We start from the raw sequence: 24,189 nt of genomic DNA, 5'->3' as shown, positions 1-24,189 counted from the left end.
TGTGTTTGCCGATTTATTTTTGGAAACACAGAGCACCCAGCTTGTTCCAAGATTGTATAGTGTGTTGGTGATTGTCGACAAGCATTCACTCATATGCATTGCTACACCTGATGTCTACACTTGCGCGTGGCTCACTTGAAGGGTATCCCTGTCCCAGATGGCCTCCGCTGGGTCTCTCTGTGTTTCCTAATTGCTTCATTCCTCGGTTTGGCCATGAATGACCCGGAGCTTGCAGCGCTGTTATTGGAACGAGTTTGAACAACTCATCCAGGTGAGCGTACACTTGTTCGCCTTATCCTCACTCCCTTTGTTTTACACGTATTACTGCACTAGAAGATGCCCCTTCTCTCCTTTCTCTTTCCTGATTTATAGTTGAAATTTATATTTATACTTATGAACTGCTTCATTTTGCATTTTAAGGCTATGTTCACACAGCGTAAAAATACGACCATTGTTGCCATCGGCAATAACGGCCGTACTTTGTACGGTGTGGATATGCTCCGGCTGGGATCCCATACGGCGCTGCAAAGAACTGACATGTCAGTTTTCTGCGTCCGCAATTCAGTGAATTGCGGCCGCAGAAAGACCTGTCAACCAAAGAAAAAATTGCAGAACTAATACGTGAATAAAACATATTTCTTTATTTAAATCAATAATAAATTACATATTTATCACCATGAGATATACAGAAGTACAAAACCTAAGAGGGGAATAGATGTCAGTGGGGTATATGTGACTAAGGACAAATGATAAATAAACAGTATAAAGGGGAACACCCCGTGTAAGGCACAGCTATATATATAGATTAGATGACCTCCTGTATGTGCAGGGCCAACACCCAGGGCAAACACAAGTGTATATAGTGGAACAAAGTAAACTCCCTAATCTGCCCAGCAAACAATAAGTACAAGCCCAAATCATAGACAGAAGGAACGTATAAGCAAGTTGATTATTATCTCCTTCCCTTGGTAGAGACGCTACCATCACACATTAAAGACACGAACGATGTTCTGCGCAGACTTGATGGCCTCCAATTGGACCACAATATGATCTTGGTCACATTTGATGTGGAATCACTCTACACCTCCATTAGACATCAGGATGGCTTAAATGCGGTGAGTCACTTTCTTAGGGTCAGCAACTTGTCTAAAGATCTGTATAATGTGTTATTACAAGCTTTGGAATTTGTTTTGACCCATAATTTTTTCCTCTAAAAGGAGACCTTCTACCTACAGCTCTAGGGCACGGCAATGGGGGCGTCCTGTGCGCCCTAATATGCCAACCTTTTCCTGGGGCTGTGGGAGAGGTCTATCTTCCTTACCGATCCCCTGCCGGGAATTGAGAACGTCGTCTTTTGGGGTTGTTACATTGACGACGTTCTCATGATCTGGCAGGGTTCGGTGGAAACCTTTGAGACATTCATGGGCGTGTTAAACACCAACAATTTAAACATCAAATTGACACATACTATCAGTTCTGGTAGCATTTACTTTTTGAACATTCATCTTACAGTGAATGAAGATGGTTACATTTCCACGGATCTCTTTCGAAAAAATACCGCTGCAAATACTATATTGCACGCCAAATAATCCCACCCGAGTCATCTTATACGTAATATACCAGTTAGACAATTTCTGAAAGCACGTCGGTTGTGCTCCGATGAGGAGGCGTTTGAAAGACAGGCGACTGACCTGTGAGTACGTTTCCTGGAGCGGGGATACAGCAGGAGAGTCATAAATCAAGCATATTACAGAGCAAAAAACAGTGCCCATCAGGATCTGCTATGACAAAAAGAGGTAAGGCACAATGGTGGTCATCAGGTCAGGATGATCACTGACTATCACACGAGAGTGGATGAACTTCGTGCAGTGATGGATAAATATTGGCCCATTTTAACGAGTGACCAGACTTTGGCTTCCGTATTACCAGCACAACCACAATTACCTACAGAAGTGCCAAAAACCTAAAGGACACACTGGTTCACAGCTATCACCAAGGTGTTACTTCAATACATACCTTTGGCAGTAGGTGTCCTAAGTGGAGTGGCTGCAATTGTGGACATTGTATTGCTTGTGGCAATATAGAAAGAGCTGATTCTTTCTTGGATGCGACTGGGACAACTACGTATCGCATTACACACAGCATTGACTGTGCTACTAAAGGAGTGATTTACTATGCTTCATGTCCCTGCAATAAAGTCTACATTGGGATGACTAGTAGAAAACTGAGAAAACGAGTACGAGAACATGCACGGGACATCATGGCCGCTAGAAATGATGACCTCTTACTGACTCTAAAACCTTTGGCACGACATTTCAAATTAAAACATGATTGTGATTTTTCTTTACTCAAGGTCAAGGGCATTGACCGGGTGTATCCAAATACACAAGGAGGTGACTGGAAGAGAACTCTAGCACGCTGGGAGTGTATGTGGATTGAAAAGCTCCGAACCCTAACCCCAGTTGGACTAAACGAAGTCAATAGTTTCGCCTCATTCCTGCAAGTATGTTTCCCCCTTATTTTGTTCTACATCTTAAATCCTTGTTTACTATTATTCCTGGTTCTGTAAACAAAAAGAGAATTTTTTTCCGTGATGTTTTGCGTAATCTTCCCGTATTCTTTGTGTCTTTTGGACCCCGGGGGGGGGGGTCATCCCCTTTCTGGCACACCTACATGTCCATGGATATAATTACCCTTTCTGAGTGAAGTTCCTTCGTTTTTATTTTGTTTTTTGTCTAGTTTATGTACTGTTTTTTTTTATTTTATTTTAATTTTGTGTGAACTTGAGTAGTATAGGTGGCCTATATGTCCCTCTATAGGCAGTATTTTATAACCATATAAAATTTTTCTGACGATACTAATTTTGAGTTTCTTCCTCCCTTTTGATTTTATATTAGAACTTCCTGCTGACGCATCTCGCATCTCCACACCATGAGTTTTCATATTGATCTTCTTAACATGATATTTTAAGAAATTATGTATTTTGATTAACTTCTCATATGAGCATATGCACTTTATATATTAGATTGATGGGTAGCTGTTCATGGGGCAGCAATGTATACACTTCACTTTTATTCATATCTTCAGTTTCCTTTTTTTTTTTTTTGTGGTGTTTTATATCACAGTGCGCACACTCACGTCGGGCACTTCACTTGTCACACTTTTTAATAGTGAATAGAGTATATATAGTGGTAATAGTATAGTAATTGTATGTTTTGCACTTTATTGTCAGGTACATCATGCTATTAAGATTTATATGTATTTATATTATAATTGCCATCACAGTTATGTATGCATCTTAATGTATATTTATTTTGCATCTATCCACTATTATTTATTACTATCATAGGTTATTTACACAGACATTATTCATTTATAACTATGTAATTTCACACTTTATTAGTACAGTTAGCCTAGTGGTTTGATTTATCATGTATTAAAATTTTGCATCCAGTTATGAGTGGTTAATCACGACATCTGGTGGCCAAATAGAGGTAGTGCAGTCTGTATAATGTGAATAGCACTAGCCTGGGAACAGACTGGTCTCAGGTCTGCTGTGCACGTGATATATCATGTGATGTGGTCTAGGGAGGGGGTATGGGCGGTCCTTCCCCCCCCGGCCTCTCTGATGGGTGTCTTGTTACATGCAGGTGCCTGAGATGACTAAGGGTGGTATTACACGGGCCGAGCAGGGCCCGATAATACCTGTAAACGAGCAGCGATCTGCTAGATCGTTGCTCGTTTACTGGGCCTATTACACGGCCTGATAATCGTTTGACAAGAGCTGCAAGGACATCGTTACCGATGTCCTTGCAGCCCTTGCTAAACTGGTATACATTACCCATCCACGTTCCAGGGCTGCTCCTGCCGTCCGCTTCTCCCGGGGTCCCGTGCGCACTCTAACTTCACAGCGGCCTGTCAGCTGGTAGGCCGCTCAGCCAATCACAGGCCGCGGCGGTCCCGCTGACAGGCCTCTGTGAAGCTAGAGCGCGCGCGGGACCCCGGGAGAAGCGGACGGCAGGAGCAGCCCTGGAACGTGGATGGGTAATGTATATCGTTAGTCGCCGGCCACGCACCGCTATTACACGCAGCGGTGCGCGGTCGGCGCCCGACGAAAATAGGGTCTAACCTATATCAACGATCAGCCGATGATCGTTGTCATCGGCTGATCGTTGCATTTATTACACGGAGCAATAATCGGCCAAATTGGGCCAATTCGGCCGATTATCGTTCCGTGTAATAGTACCCTTAGCCTGCCTCTGTAATGATCCTGCATTGACCTCTCTATCTAGCTTTAGGGTCCTATTCCACGGGCCGAGGAGGGCCCGATCAACGATGTAAATGTTTACTGGGCCTACTCCCGATGATTGTTGAGCGAGGGCTGCAAGGACATCGTTACCGATGTCCTTGCAGTCCTTGCAGCCCTTGCAGCAGCATACATTACCTGTCCTGGCTTCTTCTCCGCGCTGTCTTCATCCCCAGGTCCCACGCGCTCTATCTTCAGAATGGTCGGTGAAGACAGCGGAGGGATGAAGACAGCGCGGAGAAGAAGCCCTGCAGGTAATGTATGATGCTGCTGCTTGTCAAATTGTTAGTCGCCAGCCGTGCACCGCTATTCAACCGTAGCGATGCGCGGTGGGGGAACGATGGTTTTAGGTTCTCTCTATTTCACCGAATGATAATCTTCCGAATCGGGCCAAATGGGGCCGATTCGGCCGATTATCGTTACTGTGGTATAGGGCCCTTAGTGTGGGTGTGAGTAGCTGGCATTTTGTCTAATGCAATGGGCAGGGATACCACACGCAGTGAGGATTTGTTTTTTTCTACCTAACCTGCTTACTATGCTTAATTATGAGGGATATATATAGGTGTGAGTAATGGTGCGTTTACACGTAATTATCGTGCAAATTTGCGCGATGGAAGCTGGGAATTTTGAACACCCACCACATCGAGCAGGTAAGGTATGGGGGGGGGGGGGCGCGGGGGTGCCGATCGGGACGGCGGGGGTGCTGATCGGCCGGCGGGGGGGGGGGTCTGGTCCTTCGAGCCGGCGCAGGGGGCTGTAGGATGCGGGGCCAGGCTGCGGGGGCCGGGCAGGTGGGCTTTCGGGCGGCTTAAGCGATCTTAAAACGATCGCAAAACAAATTTCCGTACGATATATCGTACCGTCTAAACGCTGATCGTTATGAAAAAAAAATGTTACTCCGACATCGTTAATCGTACGATCGGGTGAATTATCGTTCCGTGTAAACGTAGCATTACCTGTGTCCATTATCTCCTGATGAAGTGAGCGAAACGTACGTCGGGCTGTCTGCTCCAGAGTGGTAAGATGTCAGTGTGGTAGCTGGTGTTCACCCCCTTCCTTTCTGTGTTTGGCTATTCTATTTCTCACTCCTTCTGTCTATAATTTGGGCTTGTACTTATTGTTTGGGTTTACTTTGTTCCACTATATACACTTGTGTTTGCCCTGCACATACAGGAGGTCATCTAATCTATATATATATATATATATAGCTGTGCCTTACACGGGGTGTCCCCCTTTAGGGCGGGTTCACACTACGGAATTCTCGCAGACAATGTCCGCGGAATTCCATCAGCTGTCCGCCCGTACATCTGGGCGCCTTTCTGCCGGCCCCATAGACACCATTCTATGGGCCGGCGTATTCCGCTATACGCTGAAAGAAGTGTCAGTGGAAAAGCGCGTGCCCGTGGGGGTGGACAGCTGACGGAATTCCGCGGACATTGTCCGCGAGAATTCCGTAGTGTGAACCCGCCCTTATACTGTTTATTTATCATTTGTCCTTAGTCACATATACCCCACTGACAGTTTTGTACTTCTGTGTATCTCATGGTTATAATTATGTCATTTATTATTGGTTTAAATAAAGAAATATGTTTTATTCACGTATTAGTTCTGCAATTTTTTCTTTGGTTGATATTTAATATTTAAATTGCGAACATATTATTTTGTGGCAGACTTTTTTTTTTGTTTCAGAAAGACCTGTCAGTTCACGCAATGAAGCGAGCGGCTCCAGCCGCTTGCTTAATTGTGTGCTATGAGATCATCTGGCCATTGTGTGCTATGAGATTATTCAGCCGGTAGTGCAGAGACCGGCCGTTCCGTCACCCAGCCATGTACGGAATGGCTGGTCTCATACGCTGTGTGAACATAGCCTAACGCTGCAGGTGCACTATACGGCTGATTGAGGCTAATGACTCTAGACTGTTTGCACAGGCGCCTCTGAAGTCTGCAACCTGACTTGCTTCCTCTCGTAATAAACGTGATTCCACCTGATTATGGCAGTATGGCACCGTAAGTTTTGCTGTATGCGATTGCACTGGGTTTATAGTATCCACCATGATTGGGTTTCATAATGATTGGTAAGCGTTTTCATATGTGTAACCTCAGCGGTCATCGGCCATGATTGGCCATTAGATACATAAATAGTTTGAAAAGTCTGGTTTACATTACCCTTGATAAAGCATATAGGGGAAAGGCAACGTTGGGTGAGTGGTCTGGTGGGGTTTTACAATTCCATGTGACTTCTGTGATAATTATATTGTTTCATGTAAGCTAGATTGGGCAGGTTTACTTTTATTGTACGTGACTAGACTGATACCAACACTGTTGCCAGTGGGCTTTCCTTTTTTTTTAATGTACACAAAAATGTACTTGACCTTATTTTTGTGTACATTAAAAAACTGATGCGTTTGATCATTTTTTTATAATGGAAGTCAATAGAAAAATGGATCAAATCAAATCTTTTTTTTTTTTTTTTTGTGAACCCAGCCTAAAGCAAAAATTATCTTTATTATACACAAAATTTTAAAGTAAATGTATATTTTTTAATCTAGAAAAAAAAATTACTTTTTTTTTAACTTATCAATTTTAAAATTTTGTGTATAATAAAGATGATTTTTTTTTTTACCTTAATGGGGTGCTAATCTTTTGTAGGATATATGTTTTGATTTGGTATGGTTTTGGCTGCGTTTTGAAGTAGCCCATTACACATTCAATACATTGCATGGCTTTACTTTAGGTACCTGGTAGCTGATATGTTGGGGTATCATTGAACGAAATAAATGCACCTTCACAGTTAACCACAAAAAAGAGAATGTTGACTTCTGCTTAAATTTAACTGTGAAGTCAACAGGAAATGAACAGAACGGACAGACGGATTAGGTCATACATATACACTTCTCAACAGTTACAGAAAGTCCTGGTATAGAACATACTGAGAAGTAGCTGGTAGAAATCAAGAGCAATTTATCAAGAACAAAGAAGACAGAAGGTATATAGATACAGAGGTGAATATGTGTTAATCAGGATATTAAAAATAAGGTGAGTAATGTGTTAAAGGGGTACTCCAGTGTGGGGGCACTTTTTTACTGGGACCGGGGAGGAGGTGGCCGAGGAAAAAGACGTCCACTCATCTCCCTGGTTCCAGCGGGAGTCGCGCATCGTGGCGCTCCGGTGCCCGCTTCCGGATGTCTGACGCGGGCCCGAGACGTGACGTCTCAGGTCCGCTCAGCCACTCGGTGAAGGAGACGGGATCTGATCGGACTTGAAACGGATTCTGCCTCCTTCACTGAGTGGCTGAGCGGACAGATTTTAATATATTCATATTTTCAGTAAATATTTCATATAAGTATCTAGTACGTAAACAGATAACTATCAGTAATATTGTGATACATGAAATATATGGTAGAGATGGCTTTATTAAGCTTTGTACGGAGCAGAAGCATCCAGCTGTCTGCCGCCTCCTTGGAGAAAGTGGAGACAGCCCAACGACTGCCTGGAAAACGTGGATACAGCCATAGACTAGGTTCACCCTATGTAAAAATGATGGCCCTCTTTCATTATAACAGCCGTCATTGTGCAAATAATGTCCATAATTTTTAAAATAATGAATGTTATTTGCACAATGACGGCCATTATTATGAAAGACGGCCATCTTTGAACCTTGTCATAGACTGTATCCATGTAATTCAAGGGGGTCCTCTTGCTGTCTCAACCTTCTCCACGAAGCGGACAGACAGCAGGATTCAGACCCCAATTCTTCTGTGTCACACGGCAAAATGAAGCACATCCAAGAAAAAAAGTGGTTGCAGCAAGGCTTCCTTAAAGGAGAAGTCCGACGAAAAATTTTATTAAGGTATTGTATTGTCCCCCAAAATTTATACAAATCCCCAATATACACTTATTACGGGAAATGCTTATAAAGAGCTTTTTCCCTGCACTTACTACTGCATCAAGGCTTCACTTCCTGGATAAAATGGTGATGTCACGACCCGACTCCTAGAGCTGTGCGGGCTCTGGCTGCTGGAGAGGATGATGGCAGAGGGATGCTCAGTGTCCCTTCAGTGCCCTGTGCCCTCAGTGTCCCCCTGCCATCATCCTCTCCAGCAGCTACAGCCCGCCCAGCTCTGGGAGTCGGGTCGTGACATCACCATGTTATCCAGGAATTGAAGCCTTGATAAAGGAGTAAGTGCAGGGAAAAAAGAACTTTATGTGCATTTCCCGTAATTATTGTATATTGGTGATTTGTATAACTTTTGGGGGACAATACAATACCTTAATAAAAATTTTCACTGGATTTCTTTAAAATTCTTCTTCTATTAAAGTACAGTGGGGTCTTGGATTGCGAGTATAATTCGTTCTGGGACCATGCTTGTAATCCAAATCACTCTTAAAGCGGCACAGGTTCGGCCCAGTGAACCTGCTGATATGTGCCACCCACTATTTCCCTCCGGATTCCAGGGCTGTACTTCATATTCCTGAGGGGTCCGGTATAGCGGCATTTTCTGCTAATTGCTAATATGCTAATGAGCGGTCCCAGAGCATTTGGGATGTTCCCCTATGCTCCTGTTGCACCCGATCGGCCGCCCTAGCCTACCTCCTCCCGGCCTGCCCCACTATGCAAATTCATATATGCATAGCTAGGCCGCTTGTTACGGCGCATGTGTAGGGAGCAGCCCGTTACAAGCAGCCTAGCTATGCATATATGAGTATGCATAGTGGGGCGGGCCAGGAGGAGGCAGGCTAGGGCGGCCAAACGAGTGCTCCCGCAGCATGGGGAACGCCCCAAATGCTTCGGGACCGCACATTAGCAATTAGCGGAAAACGCCGCTATACAGGACCCCTCCAGTATATAAAGTAAAGCCCTGGAATCCGGAACCTGCTGATGCCGCTTTAAATCAAAGCAAATTTTCCCATAAGGAATCATTAAAAGGCAGAAAAATGTTTTCACACCCTAAAAATGATTTTTTTTATTCTGAATACCAGGTTAAACAAACATTTAGAAAGCAGGATATGTCACATTATAGCCAAGCAGCATGCAGGAGCGTAGTACAACAGGCTAAAATAAAGAAGCAGGGCTGCTGTCAGAAGTCTGTGTGGTCACATGACAACAAAGGGGAAGGGGTGTATGTTCAGCATGGGCCAATCAGGAAGTGAGAATAATAGAGCTGTGCAGGAGGACAGTGACAGAAAATATTCTATACAGCAGTGCTAAAAGACCCTCCCCCGCTCCCCCTCCCACCCAGTACAGACAGCTCTTAAACCAAGTTACAATTTTGAAAAACAGCTCTTCTTGCAAAACACTCTCAATCCAAGTTACTCTTAAACCAAGGTACCACTGTATGTAAAAAAAATAATAATATTAAGATGATTTATATATCATAGCGTGTGGAATTGTCCGATATATTAAAATATCAGAATATTTTTCCTGCATGGTGAAAGGCATAAACGAAAAGGTAAAAATACCGGAATTGCTGATTTTTTTTTAATATATATGAGAAATTTTTTTATATAAAGCAGTAAAAATTTTTCTTTTACACCAATATTATACCAATGAGAACTAGAGGTCATGACACAAAGCATAAGCCCTCAACCAGCTCTGTAGGTGGAAAAATAAAAGCTATGGCTTTTAAAAGGTGAGGAGACAACGCTGCTTCATTGTGACCTGGACATCCGTGCATCAATGACCTTGGTCATGAAGGGGTTAAAATAAAAATTAGTGGGATCCTATCTGCCCAGTCTGCATGCTTAATTTTGGCCCAAGAGAGGCCATTGCTATTGTGGGAATGCTAGAGTAGGACCATGTCTTTCAGGGCTGCTTGATTAAATGGTTTGCTAAGATCCTCATTTTTTAATACCTATAGAGCAGGTTTTTATTGTGTGTACGCTGGGGGGAGTATGTACGGTAAGCTCCTGCACCTGCTGGTTGCTGTTGCACTTTTTTTTTTCTTGTCTTTACTTTAGCCATATGCGACCTGCAACCTGCAGTGTGAACAGAGGTGTATGTGCGTGTGTGTGTGGGGGGCTACCTCCTGTTGGCTTGCACTCCACCCATGTCCTGTGGGTGTTTAAAATCGAGATTAGTGGAATCCTATCTGCCCAGTTTGTAGATTTAATGTTAGCCCAGGTAAGGCTAACAATTCAGCGCTGAATTAGCGAGGAAAGTGTTCCGGGAGGAAAGAGTTCTTGTGAAATTCTCACAGAATTCCACACAGAATCCACAAGAAAATTCATTTTTCATTTAAAGTGACTGTACCACCAGGCCCAGGCTGAAGCACTGGAGGCGGGCCGACCAACCCTTAGTGGGAAGAAACTCCAGCCCCTCCATGACGTGACTCTATGAGAATCAATGGAACCCTGTCATAGAGGGGCGGGGGTTTCCTCCCACTAAGAGTGGGTCGGCCGGCCTCCAGTGATTCAGCCTGGGCCTGGTGGTACAGTCACTTTAATGAAATTCATTCTTTTTTTTCAAATTCCCTGAGTATTCTGTGCTGAATTTATATGGGTATTCCACGCTCATTCCGCGCTGAAAATTTTCAAAGAAGAAACTCACTTCTCAATTAATTTCAAAGAGATTCCACCACCGGAATCCGCCAGAAGAATTGACATGTCAATTCCTCTGGCGGAAAGCAGATCCGCCACGGAAATTCCACTCTGTTAACTTCAGAGCGCAAGTTCTATTGAACTCAATGGAATTTGACTCTGCACTATATTTTCAGTGAGGAATCAGTACTTCCTCAAGGTGAACTGGCCCTATCATGGTGACATGGTACACTCTGTTTGATCAAATGGTTTGGTAAGATCCTAATTTTTTAATATCTATAGAGCAGCTTTTTATTTTGTGTTTCCATTTGGAAATTTACAAATTGATTCGAGGGCCGTATAAAATAAGTTTATAAAAAATGTAAATCAACTCACCCTTAATGCACGGCATATGGCAGCTGTATATACAAGGGCACTGCGTGTGGCAGCATTATATACAAGGGCATAGTATGTGGCAGCATTATATACAAGGGCACGGTATGTGGCAGCATTATATACAAGGGCACGGCATGTGGCAGCATTATATATAAGGGCACGGTATGTGGCAGCATTATATACAAGGGCACGGTATGTGGCAGCATTATATACAAGGGCACGGTATGTGGCAGCATTATATACAAGGGGCAAAGCGTGTGGCAGCATTATATACAAGGGCACTGCGTGTGGCAGCATTATATACAAGGGCACTGCATATGGCAGCATTACAGCCAAGGGCACAGCATGTGGCAGCATTATATACAAGGGCACGGCATGTGGCAGCATTATATACAAGGGCACGGCATGTGGCAGCATTATATACAAGGGCACAGCATGTGGCAGCATTATATACAAGGGCAAAGCGTGTGGCAGCATTATATACAAGTGCCCTGCGTGTGGCAGCATTATATACAAGGGCACGGCATACGGCAGCATTACAGCCTGCCACAGCTGTGTCTCTGAATACCCTGCACTCTTGCTCTTGAGAACCCCCCTACGTTCCCCCCACGACCTATATCTGCCGAACTCACCTTGTGGCCGATGGCGCGGAGGCTGGTTGCTGATATAGTAGTGGAGGCAGATGCATGCAGAGGACCGCAGTACGCACCCAATCAGGAAGGACTGACGGAATGCAACCTGGTGGTACGTGATAACGGCGGTGTTATCCACACTGCGCTCCCTGACTGCTAAGGAGTGCAGTGAAGAAATGAGCAGGTGCACTTTAGTATTAGCTGCGGGGCCGGGAGCCAGACTGGAGGACCTTGCAGGCCGGATGTTCCCACCCCTGCTCTATATGGTCACTGTATAGGGTGATATTTTTTTTCCTACATTTATGTAGGAAGTGATTAGTTTTAGCATTTTCCTTGCTTTTGGAGTTGTGCTGTCCACTTTAGGGTACAAATCCACACACCGTATACGCAGCAGATTTGATGGTGCAGATTTTATGCTGTGTTCAGTTATTTAGATCTAATCTGCTGCGTATTTGCTGCATATCGCAGCAGTAAATACGCTGCGTGTACGGTGTGTGGGTTTATACCCTAAGGGACCTGCGAGCCCGGCAGGTCCTGGCAGTTCCCATACACTACATACTTGCTGCGGTCTTAACGACCGCAGCGAGTATGTAATTATACCGCCCTTAACCCCTCTTAACCCCTTCTGCTCCCGCCCGGCTCCCCCGCTGTAAGCATACTTTACCTGTCCTTGCTGCACCGTTCCGGCGTCCTGCTCTCCCGCCCGGCCAATCAGTGGCTGCGGCTGGGCAACACACTAATTGGCCGGACGGGAGAGCAGGACGCCTGACCCGTGCAGCAAGGACAGGTAAAGTATGCTTACAGCGGGGGAGCCGAGCGGGAGCAGAAGGGGTTAAGGGCGGTATAATTACATACTCGCTGCGGTCGTTTAGACCGCAGCAAGTATGTAGTGTATGGGAACTGCCAGGACCTGCCGGGCTCGCAGCGAGAATCTCGCTGCGAGCCCGTCCGTGTGAATATACCCTTAAAGTGAGTCTAGAAGGTTAAAGTGATCTAACCTGCTGTAATGCTGGATGTGGATTGGTGCACTGAGAGCTACAGGACCGCCCCCAGTGCACCAAACATGGCACCTCATTTACATATTAAAAAACAAAGCTCTATCATTGAGTGGAAAGGGGACCTTCTAAATACAATTATGGCCACAGTCCCCATCCCCTGCTATCTATCATTAGGAATGTACATGTATCTAACCTGCTGCTTGATTTCATTTAAAATGTAAATAAATTAAAAATAATCTTGGTTTACTATATATTGAGTTCTGCAGCCAGGCATGTATTTATCTCAAAAGTGATGCTTTACTGAAGCCTAAAAAAAGAACTTAAGGAAATTAGATTAGCGAAGCAATACAATACAAGCAACTGTAATGAGATACCATGATCCTGTTATCCTTGTATGTTACTCTTTCTATCTGGACAGTTGGTAGTTAAATATTTCCCTTTTGGCTCTGAATTACACAGCAGCCAGAACAGACTCTTAGAGGATGTACCTCCCCCCTGCAGTCAGCCCCTAATTTGGAGCTCTGATGGGAATCCTGGGCTGTTTTGGTCCTGATGGTTCAGATTGAGTCTGATGTTTGCAGACACACAGCTGCTTTAAATGTCTCCTTAAAACAGCAGCTAGTTCCCAAGATGTCTGACTCTGTCCTGAACAACTCCTGGCCTTCTTTCTCTAAACTGTGGATGAAGAGATGGTCTTTTAAAAGAGGTAATAAGTAGCAAATAGGCAGCAATCGTTTGTCATAGAAGGACGGTGCATGAGGCTCTGACTAGTTGTATAGAACAGGTGGCGCTGACAGGGGACAGATAAAGTGCACTTCTCATGCAAATATTCAGAATCTGGAATTTTCTTTGTAATCTGAAGATTTGGGCTAGAATATGGACATTGCATTTAGCTTATTAATGTATGACAATGAACGTAATGAAATGACTTCTGTTTCTGTATAAATGTCAATATTAACATTCTTTTATTATATTTATAATATAATAAAATTATAAGAAGAATATAAGTCTTGAGACTTTTCTATCAGAATAAAGAAAAATTTTATATACAGTATATACATATCTGGCGTACATATTCCACAGCTTAAAAAACTCACACTCCTTAACTTCTATGTAAACTTTAAGAACATCCAACATGAATTTTAAATTCTATATTGAATTCTATAGGTTGCTATGTATTGTAGCAATCTGGAGAACGCTTGTCGTTGGATAGTTTCAAGTAGCCCATACATTTTCTGCTGTATAAATATCAATGTCATGACTGTTATGCTACTTGTTTTGTCACGTTATTCACTTCACTGTCCTGTTGTTTCCTATGACCTTGGAGAATCCGCTGCCTTTGACAGTCTGTACAGTACATGAGTGCATTTTGACAGTAGCCTGAACTTACATAGCAAAGGCAAGCAACTATATCACTCATGTTGTTATTGCTGTATGGTGTATGTTAGCACTTATCAGTCTAGGAAGACAGTGACAAACTTCTTTAAAAGCAATTTGACTTTATAAGTGTCTGATATATTCTGCTACATGCAGAGGTCCTTTACAGTTTTTTTTCCTTCGAAGAAATTGTTACACAGAGAATTCTCAACAAATGGGCATGTATAGAATTTTTGATGTATGCAACACATTAAGAAAATGGAAACATGATGTATTACTATACTAAGCTGAATGTGCCGATAGACATTGTATGCTTTTTTACATTTGACGGCAGCAAGTTATTGGGGCACCAACAATCTCTCCAGATGCTGTAAGCATTTTGACGGGAATTTATCAAGGGAGCCGTTTTATACACTGCTCCAATTTCAAATCCCCCCACTGTGTTAGCTCCGCTGGATTTATTAAGAGGTGCAGCTGCCTCACAAATCTATGCCGGCTCTGAGCTGATGTTTATTTTAGCAATGAGGCATTGCTCAAAGGGCGGACACGCATCCCCTCGTGCAGTGCTGCATCCCCTTACCGCTAACTTTGTGAGCAGGGTGCAGAACCTTAAAAAGTTGAACAATTTTTGTGTAAGCCATGGCTAGGCAAAGACTTTGATACATAACTCCCTTTTGTGGAAAAGTCAAATCAACTGGTGTCAAAAAGATATATAGATTTGTAATTTCCATTTACAGATCTCAAGTCTTCCAGTACTTATCAGCTGCTGTAATTCCTGCAAGTAGTGCTGTATTCTTTCCAGTCTGAGACAGTGCTCTGTGCTGCCACCTCTGTCCAGAGCAGGAGAGGTTTCCTGTAGGGATTTGCTCCTGCTCTTTACAGTTCCTATATCAGGAAGGGATAGGGACTGGGGGTATATATTTTTGTTATTTAAACTATAAATATCGGGAAATTATGACATCTGAGTAATGCTGGTTTTTTTTGCTGAATTTTGACACACCACGCAGAAAAGTTGCCCATCAGGCTGAGCTCACTTTATAGCACTTAATGCAGTCTGGACGTATCTTTACGCCCAGGGTTGTCTGGTTTCAGGTGGCAGGGTCGTCAAGGGTTAATGAATTAAAATTTCTGTTAATAATTATTATTATTATTTAAAGTGCCCTTGATTCCAGAGCGTTGTACAAGTGACAGGGGGTGACAAAGAGGACATTACAAAGTCAAAACTCATTACATGAATAAGGTAAATGGCAGACTGGTATATGGGGATAGAAGACCCTGCTAATAGTGTAGCCTGACAGAATAAATACAGTGGAGTAGATAAACCCTAGGACAAATCTTTCATACATTGCCTAATTGGTTGAAACATTGTTTTTCAGTTTTGATTCTGCATGACAGCAGTGAGGTCACATTGGGCACACTAATCCTGTTCACTACTGTCTTCACCCATGCCCAGAGAATGTACTAATCTGTATTCGTGCCGAGCTGGTACTGTTTTTCATCAGTATGTGGATGGAACAGTGAGCACGTGTCATTATAAAGTGGCATGTCAGGTTGCTGTACATTTTATGCAACACTTCGGTGCTCCAGATATTGCAACATTTCTTCATTGAGGCCTTATAGAGTGTGGCTATATTCACACTTCTGTAAAGAGTATAAAATCACGGACCTCATTTAGCTTTCTGCCCCCCCCCCCCTCCCCCCTCCCCCCTTAGTACAATGACTGGTGTTGGTACATTATTCTAGTTTGGGTTTCTAATTGGCTTTTGGGTGTGGCTTAATTGAAAAGTCCATTGAATTAATAGTAAAAACGGAGAACGGTGAAAAAAGAAAAACTGCGTGGACAACTACTAAAAAACGTCTGCTGTTTGCAAAGGACGTCCGGAAATAATGAACATGATTGTTAATTTGACGTCCATGGTGAAAACGTCCGTTATTCAATACATTGTGTGTATTGGACGTTCGTCACATCGCGGCAAAACCTGACATTTTTATAAAAAATTGCAAAAGCGTCCGCCTTTTCTCTATTTTTGTCGTTGTGTGAACATAGCCAATAAGTGCTTGATGTATCTAGCTATTTTAACTAAAGTGTGCAAAAGCCTGGTTATCAGTAAGGTAGAGAAGATGTAATTGATACATTCAATATATTTATTTAGCAGTCTATGACTAATTTCTTTTAAATCAACTGGTGTCAGAAAGTGCCAGAGATTTGTAATTTACTTCTAATAAAAAATCTCCAGTCCTCCACATCCAAATGCTGTATGTTTAGATTCATGTGTAGCCTTACTTTTTCAGTTCTGCACAGCTCTATCACCTATCCACAGGGCTCAACAGTAATGTATTGTATATTGCTCTGCTGCTGACTTCATAGAAATGAATGTGACTCTAGTGAGCATGCTTAAGGGCCCTTTTACACAGAAAGATTATCTGACAGATTATCTGCCAAAGATGTGAAGCCAAAACCAGGAACAGTCTATAAACAGAGTTCAGGTCATACAGGAAGGCCTGAGATTTCTCCTCTTTTCAAATCCAGTCCTGGCTTTGGCTTCAAATCTTTGGCAGATAATCTTTCTGTGTAAAAGGGCCCTAAGTATTGCTCCATTCATACTCTTCATTGAGGTCACACCCTTGTTTTATTGATCAGTGGCGGTCCCAGTGATGAGGCCCAAAGCAATCATACATTTGTTCCCTATCCAGGGGATGGAAAAATACCTGCAGTTATCTTGCATACTTTCTTGTGGTATTTTTCTTACTGAAGTGGAACTTGTTCAATCCTCACCATGATCTAAACTTGTGTGTCAGGGTCCATTTACACAGAAAGATTATCTGACAAATTATCTGCCAAAGATTTGAAGCCAAAGCCAGGAACAGACTATAAACAGATCAGGTCATAAAGGAAAGTCTGAGATTCCGCCTCTTTTCAAATCCATTCCTGGCTTTGGCTTCAAATCTTTGGCAGATAATCTGTCAGATAATCTTTCTGTGTAAATGGATCCTAATGCTACGTTTACACGGAACGATTATTGGGCGAATTTTCGCGATAACGAATTCGAACAATAATCGTACGTGTAAATGCAGTGAACTTTTAACATGTTCATAAATTGTCGTTCGCAAAAAAATTCGCCGATTGTTCCGTGTAAACAGTCGTCGCGCGATAGTCCGGCCACCCACAGCCCCGCCCGGCCCCCTGTTTGCAGCCCGGCACCCCGCTCATCCGCAGCCCCCTGCGCCGGCTCTATCGCCACCCTCGCCGCTCCGATCGCCACCCCCGCCGCCGCCCCGGCCACGAGCATACGTGCAGGAGCAGGAGCATTCTCCCCTCTTCAGTGCATTGATTGGCTGTAGAGGGGAGCCGGGAATTTCAAACGGCTCTTCTTCAGCCAATCAGTGCTCCTCTTCAGCACTGATTGGCTGAAGAGGAGCCGTTTGAAATTCCGGCTCCCCTCTTCAGCCAATCAATGCACAGCAGCACTGATTGGCTGTAGAGGAGCCGTTTGAAATTCCCGGCTCCCCTCTTCAGCCAATCAGTGCTGCCGTGCATTGATTGGCTGAAGAGGGGATCCGGGAATTTCAAACTGCTCCTCTTCAGCCAATCAGTGCTGAAGAGGAGCACTGATTGGCTGAAGAGGAGCCGTTTGAAATTCCCAGCTCATCTCATCCCGGCTGCGGGCGCGCGATTGCAAAACGATCGCAAAACGATTTTTCCGTACGATATATTGTACCGTCTAAACGCTGATAGTTATAAAAAAAAATCGTTACTTTGAAATCGTTAATCGTGCGATCAGGCCAATTATCGCTCTGTGTAGCATAAGGGTCCGTTTACACACACAGATTATCTGACAGATATCTGCCAGATTTTTGCAGCCAAAACCAGAAATGGATTTGAAAAAAGAGAAATCTCAGTCTTTCCTTTATGACCTGTTCCCTGTTTATAGTTTGTTATAGTTTTATAGTTTGTTTCTGGCTTTGGCTGCAAAAATCTGTCAGGTAATCTATGTGTGTAAACGGACCCTAATGGTTTTTCTTTTACATGAATTGGGCCATTTGTCTGCAGCACACCCTGAGGCCGGGTTCACTACGTATAACACCGGCCGTTCTGTGACCGGTGCTGGATTATCTTCATTTCTGATTAATTGGGATGCGGATGCACCAGTGTGCGCCCGCATCCCAATTCGCCGTATGCGTCCTCATCCCAGTTCATTGTGTGAACTGACCGGTCTTGTGCGGCTGCTATTCAATGAATAGCGGCCGCAGAAAACTGACATACTATGTAAATATGCTCCGGCCGGGATTCCATTCATTCCAATACAATGTATGTTTTGTATAAATCACTGCCGTTGTTGCAAATTGCAATAACGGCCATGATTTATGCAAAACATACGTTGTGTGAACACTGACTGCTCCACTATCTCCACTCTTCTGATTCACCACCCCCCCTCGAGACAGGTTTACATGATCTCTTCTGTTGCCAGGCAAGCTGTAACACCTCATCTGTAACCCTGCCCACACAGTGATCGCCTGGCCAGGGGTGGAGAACCAGCAGCCTCTCCTGACTAGTGCAGGGGAAAGGAGACCCTGTTCTTTCATCTCTCTTTCTCTAATTCATGTATGTAGATTAACAGATACCACAAGACAGGGGAGGGTACCCAGCAGTTGGTTCTGAGGTGCAATGCATGCTGGGAGATGTAGTCTCCCAGCCGGGTCCCATGATGTAAAATTGGGATCATTTATAAAAGTTTGAATCAGGGGTTGGGAGCAGCGTAGACAAGTGGAAAAAAATCAGGGGTGGGGGGATCTGTGAGTGCACCTATATGCTTTTTGTGCATTTAAGCGTGTAGAGTTCCCCTTTATCAATGAATGCTTTGAAAAAAGCAGGCTTTGTTCATAAACAAACAAGAAAAAAAAAACGTGTAAAAATTAATATGCTATGTATATGGTTATCAATGCATTCTCCTGCTGTACAGGGGATGTCTTATTTCTTGCAAACTTTCTTTCTTGTGTAGGGTGGAACTTCGCAATGTTTCCATGTTAGCAAGCCTTGCCTCACTATTTACCCCTTCATGGGCCAATTTTCAGTTCTCCTATTGCATCATGAAAATAGAGCAACTAGAACAATGTACATGATGAATGGGAGAAAATTATTCCTATGAAGATTATATGACAAACCAAATCATTATTTTCTGCTACTAGGTTCTACCCAATGCATTGTTTCCTCAAAGCTATCTTGTGAATGAACTCTTTGCTCCTGCAGATATAAACACTCACATGCTCAGCTCAACTCCATGAATTAAAAGGAAGTCTTTTGGCAGACTATGAAAGCTTCTTCCATGAGCAAGCCTGTTTCTTTTTCTCTGTATATATAGTACATTATAAACAGAAGTGGTGTGGCAGAGAGACAGGTGGATAAGGGGGCCATAGATTTTACAAGGCTAAATAAGTATATGCCAATTAACAGCAGATAAATGCTGGGTCTAAAAAAAATATTTGTGGTTCAATGTTAGGGGGGTTTCACATACAATATTCATTTTTTAAATGCTACTGCAGTTTTTTTGATCCAAAGCAAGACGTGGATTAAGAAAGAAGAATCTTGCAACCATTCCACAGTTTGACTGCAGGGAAGAACTCTCAGGGAGGTGCAACTCGTAGCGTTTTCTTTCCAAATGCCAGCCGGAAGTCAGAGATATACAAGATTGGAAGTTCCAAGCATCTACTACTCTTTCAGTAAAATAATATGTTGCTTATGATCTTTACCTCAACTAACCTCAGATTGTGCCTTCTTGTCCTTGTTTTCACACTCCCCCCAAATCTTATTTAGCCTTTTAACATATTTAAAAGTTTTGATCATGTTCCCCCCCACACACACTTTTCTCGTTTCCTCCTATGGAGATTTAGCTCCTTGAAGAGGGAAGCGTCCAACATGCTGATATCTCCCTATAGCACACGGGGCACAGAGGATGAAGGTACTTACCTTGTTCCTCAACATTGTTTTCAGGTTATTTGTAGGTTATTTCTAGAGATGAGCGAATCGGTTCAGCCGCTATGGGATCCGGGTCTGATTTTTGGAAGTCCGCTCTGATTCTTTTCTTCTTCTTTTTTTTCTTGCTTTCTAAAATGGCAGTCGCCATTTTAGAAAGCAGGAAGTGTTCCGGGCGGGAAAAGCGCTTTCCCATGATGCCTGGAACACATCCAATCAGTAGGGATCTTGCACTAGCCCACCCCCTGTGTGATGTTGGTATTGCTTTAATAGGAGCGGTCACATGACCATTCCACTCAGTCTGCAGAGAGAGAGAGGAAGGAGTCTGTTACTGCACACAGCTCATCTGTGACAAAACGCTGCTGTACTGACTAGGGATGTCACAATACCAGAATTTTGAGTTCGATACCGATACCATCTTTCTTTTTTTTTTCGATACTCAATACTATTTCGATACTTTTGAAAAAAGCGCTTAGAATACAAATATAATGACATCCACCCCCTCACCCAGACTGTGGGTATGATGCCCCCATGCACCACATTTTTATGTATGTGACTTTTTGATCACTTTTTTTGTTACTTTTTATGGTTCGGACAATTCCGCATTCAATGATGCCAAATGTTTCTTTTTTTACTTGAATAGAAGGGAAAAGTGGGAATTATTAGAACTTCTTTCAACCTTATTAACTATTACTATGTAATTTTTAAAAACACTTTTTTTTTTTTACACTTTTTAATTGCCCTGTACCTTCCAGCATACCTTATTGTGCACTACAACTCCCAGCATACCTCCTTGTCCACAAAGATGTATACTGGGACTTGTAGTGCACAAGAAGGTATGCTGGGAGGTACAGTTGTGCAGCAGCAGCCTCCCAACACAACTCCCACACAACACAACACAACTGTACTTCTTTGTGCAAAAGAAGGTATACTGGGAGTTGTAGTGCACAAAGGTATCCTGGGAGTTGTTGTGGTGTCAGGAGGCTTCTGTTGCACAACTGCAACTCCCTGCATACCTTCTTGTGCCCTACAACTCCCAGCATACCTCTTTGTGCACTACAAAGTTAAATGACTGCCGCCCGTAATGTCGCGGGCCGCAGTCATTGGCAGTGGGGGCCACTCCATATGCAGCAGACTCCTGCTGCATATGGAGCGGCTCTGGAGGGGTTAAATGCCGCATCTACCCTGTAAAATAGCCGTCACTAGCGATCGCTATGTGCCGACTATTTGAATTTGGCGCTGCTGGGAAACCCGGGCGGAGAAGGGGACACCAGGGGGCGGCACACAGAGAACATGGCCGGCGCTCAGCTAACAGCCCGCCGTGTTCTCTGTGCTGTACTTTATATTAAGCTGCGTTATTATGCAGCTTAACATAAAGTATCGATACCAGGATATCCTGGTACTGAACCTTTTCCTGCCCGAAATATCGATAGTAGTATCGATATTTCGGTGCATCGTGCAATACTAGTACTAACTACCGAGAAAATATTTACAAAAGCAAAGATTATTAGGATAGCGGAGAGGAGAAACATATACTGATTGAGAGAGAAAAATAGAGAGAGCCAAAGATAGATAGATTAGGCATAGGAGAGCAAAGAGTGCACAGAAGAAAAACGTGCTCTACAGATATATAAGTACTATACTGTCACCGTTGTGAGAGTGTATATGACATAGGTGTTTTCCTGAGGCACAAATATACCTCGTGCATTTGTGGAGAATAAACCCTAAAAAAAGGGCTCTACAGATATTCCAAGTACAATAGTTGGCTCCTTGTGAGAGTGTATATGACATACGTGTTCTCCTAAGACACAAATATACTTTGTGCATTTGTGGACAATAAAACTCTAAAAAAAAAAAAAGGGCTATACAGATATTCCAAGTACAATAGTTGGCTCCTTGTGAAAGTGTATATGACATACGTGTTCTCCTAAGACACAAATAATTTGAATCTAAAGTCATGGCACAGCGGCAGGAGGAAACCTCACAAAGCGTTTTAGGCAGAGGGCAGGGCAGAGAGTCTGGCTCAAGGGGCAGAAGAGGAAGTAGCACAGGAAGAGGGTCCAGTGGAAGGCCTAAGCTTCCTTTGTCACACCAGGCTTGTGTCCACACGTCTAATTCCACAGTCCTGGAGTGGCTGGCTCACACTTCGACGTCCACAAGGATGAGTAGTGAGACAGCCAGCCAGGTATCTGTGGGTACCTTGGACACGACCCTGACTTGGCACGGGCACGCAGCAATTCCCCCACCTCCTCCATCTGACATCATCAACAACATCCCGCTAACTTTTGAAGTGCCGCCTGCAAGGGAACTGTTGGCGTCTATGAGCAGCGAACTGCTCTTTGATGACAATGAGCACGTGGGGGAAGAGACAGGGGACAATGAAGTGGAGGGCATAGCTGTGTCAGAGGCACTGGCAGGAAAGCAGTAGGCAGTAGACGAGATAGGGCTGGGCAGGAGCCTGATGAGGATGATAGCATCATTCTGGAACCGGATGATGCTACATCGGATGTTACATGGCAGGAGTTGGCGTATTCGTCGGATTCGTCAACCCGGAATTTGCCAGCCAGCAGGCCGGCTATGACTAAGAAGCAGACAGGCAGCAGTAGACAACTAACAAGTCGGAAGCGTAGCCGGGACAAACAGATGACCACTGGGGAAACCTCCTCCACTGCAGGTCCTAGTATCGGCAGTGCCCGTCCATCCTCGCAGCCTGTCGGTACTAGACTGTACACCTCACCTGTATGGCAGTTTTTTAAAAAGTGCCGGGAGGATACCTATGTGGTCATCTGTCGCCTGTGCGACAGGCACATTAAAAGATGCAAGAGTTGCCATTCTGGCACCAGCGCCATGGCTGCCCATATGAAGCGCCACCACCTTTCCGCCTGGGACAAACGGGGTGATAGTGGGTCACAGCAGGCTTAGACAGACCCGCTGTCAACAGCAGCAGGAAGCAGCAGTAGTCAGGGGGGCCTTTCACAGAGTCAGACCTCCTCTGTGGAAGGGAGTGTGGCTTCACTCCCTTCTTCAGCTGGTGGTCCCTGTGTTGATAGCAGTAGGCAGCCTGGCATCATGGATTCCCTATACAGGAGGCAGACATATGCACCCAGAAATCCCACAGTTGCTGGTGCTCCAGGCTCTGCCGTTTAAAGTTGTCGACTCGGCACCTTCCACAGTGGCTCCGCACACATCAGTTCACGGAAAGGTGCCGAGTCGACACTACTTTTCCAACACAGCTATACTGGCCATGTATAGCTATGTTCGCGAAAACGTTGCTCACTCGCTGAGCCATTCAGTGAGCAGACATGTAGATTTAACCACAGACATCTGGAGCTGTAATTACAGGCAAGGGCAGTATATGCCCATTACTGCTCAGTGGGTAAATGTAATATGGCCGGCGGACCCCCAGCAACTTGGCCAGGGACGGGCTATGATACCACCCCGTTGTCACAGCAGGGTTCCTGTGTCGTGGTCCTCCTCCAGTAGGTCTAAAGCCTCCTCAACCGCCAGTGTTCCTCCCTTGTACCACTTGGGTGTAGCACAGAGGTGTCACGCTGTGCTGCACCTAGCCTGCCTAGGGGAAAGGAGACACACAGGGGAAGAGCTGCACCGCCTGCTCGAGACGGAAATCCTCTCGTGGCTGACTTTACGCCATCTTAAAGTTGGGACGGTGGTGAGTGACAATGGGAGCAACATTCTCTCTGCGCTGTGTCGAGGTGGTATGAGGCACGCCCCATGTATGGCACATATTTTAAACCTAATAGTTACATCCCATGTGCTGTCAATGGCTCGAAAGCTGTGTAACCATCTCAGCCATTCAAGTCACTCTTACCACATCCTCCTCGACCTGCAGCAGAGGAATGGTCTTCCCAAACATTGTCTCATTTGCGATGTAGCCACGCGGTGGAACTCCCCCCCCCCCCCCCCCCCCATGCTGGACCGGCTCTATGAGCAGAGGAAGACCTTGACTGATTTACTCTTGATGCAGGCAGACAC

The 24,189-nt window shown here is 44.2% G+C and overlaps 1 protein-coding gene across 4 annotated transcripts in view; it reads left to right on the top strand.

Annotated features, from left to right (window-relative positions):
* The first annotated feature begins 13,400 nt into the window (after positions 1-13,400).
* ARHGEF18 (Rho/Rac guanine nucleotide exchange factor 18) overlaps positions 13,401-24,189 on the top strand; it is a 251,495-nt gene continuing 240,706 nt past the window's right edge. For all 4 annotated transcript variants that reach the window (XM_069977931.1, XM_069977932.1, XM_069977930.1 and 1 more), the window contains exon 1: positions 13,401-13,554. In XM_069977931.1, the coding sequence (XP_069834032.1) occupies positions 13,401-13,554 (154 nt within the window). The remainder of the gene's footprint in view (positions 13,555-24,189) is intronic.

The sequence above is a fragment of the Dendropsophus ebraccatus genome, chromosome 7, assembly GCF_027789765.1.
Source record: "Dendropsophus ebraccatus isolate aDenEbr1 chromosome 7, aDenEbr1.pat, whole genome shotgun sequence".
Classification (NCBI taxonomy): Eukaryota; Metazoa; Chordata; class Amphibia; order Anura; family Hylidae; genus Dendropsophus; species Dendropsophus ebraccatus.
Note: the sequence above shows the minus strand (reverse complement) of the source record. Positions and strands in the feature narration are given on the sequence as shown.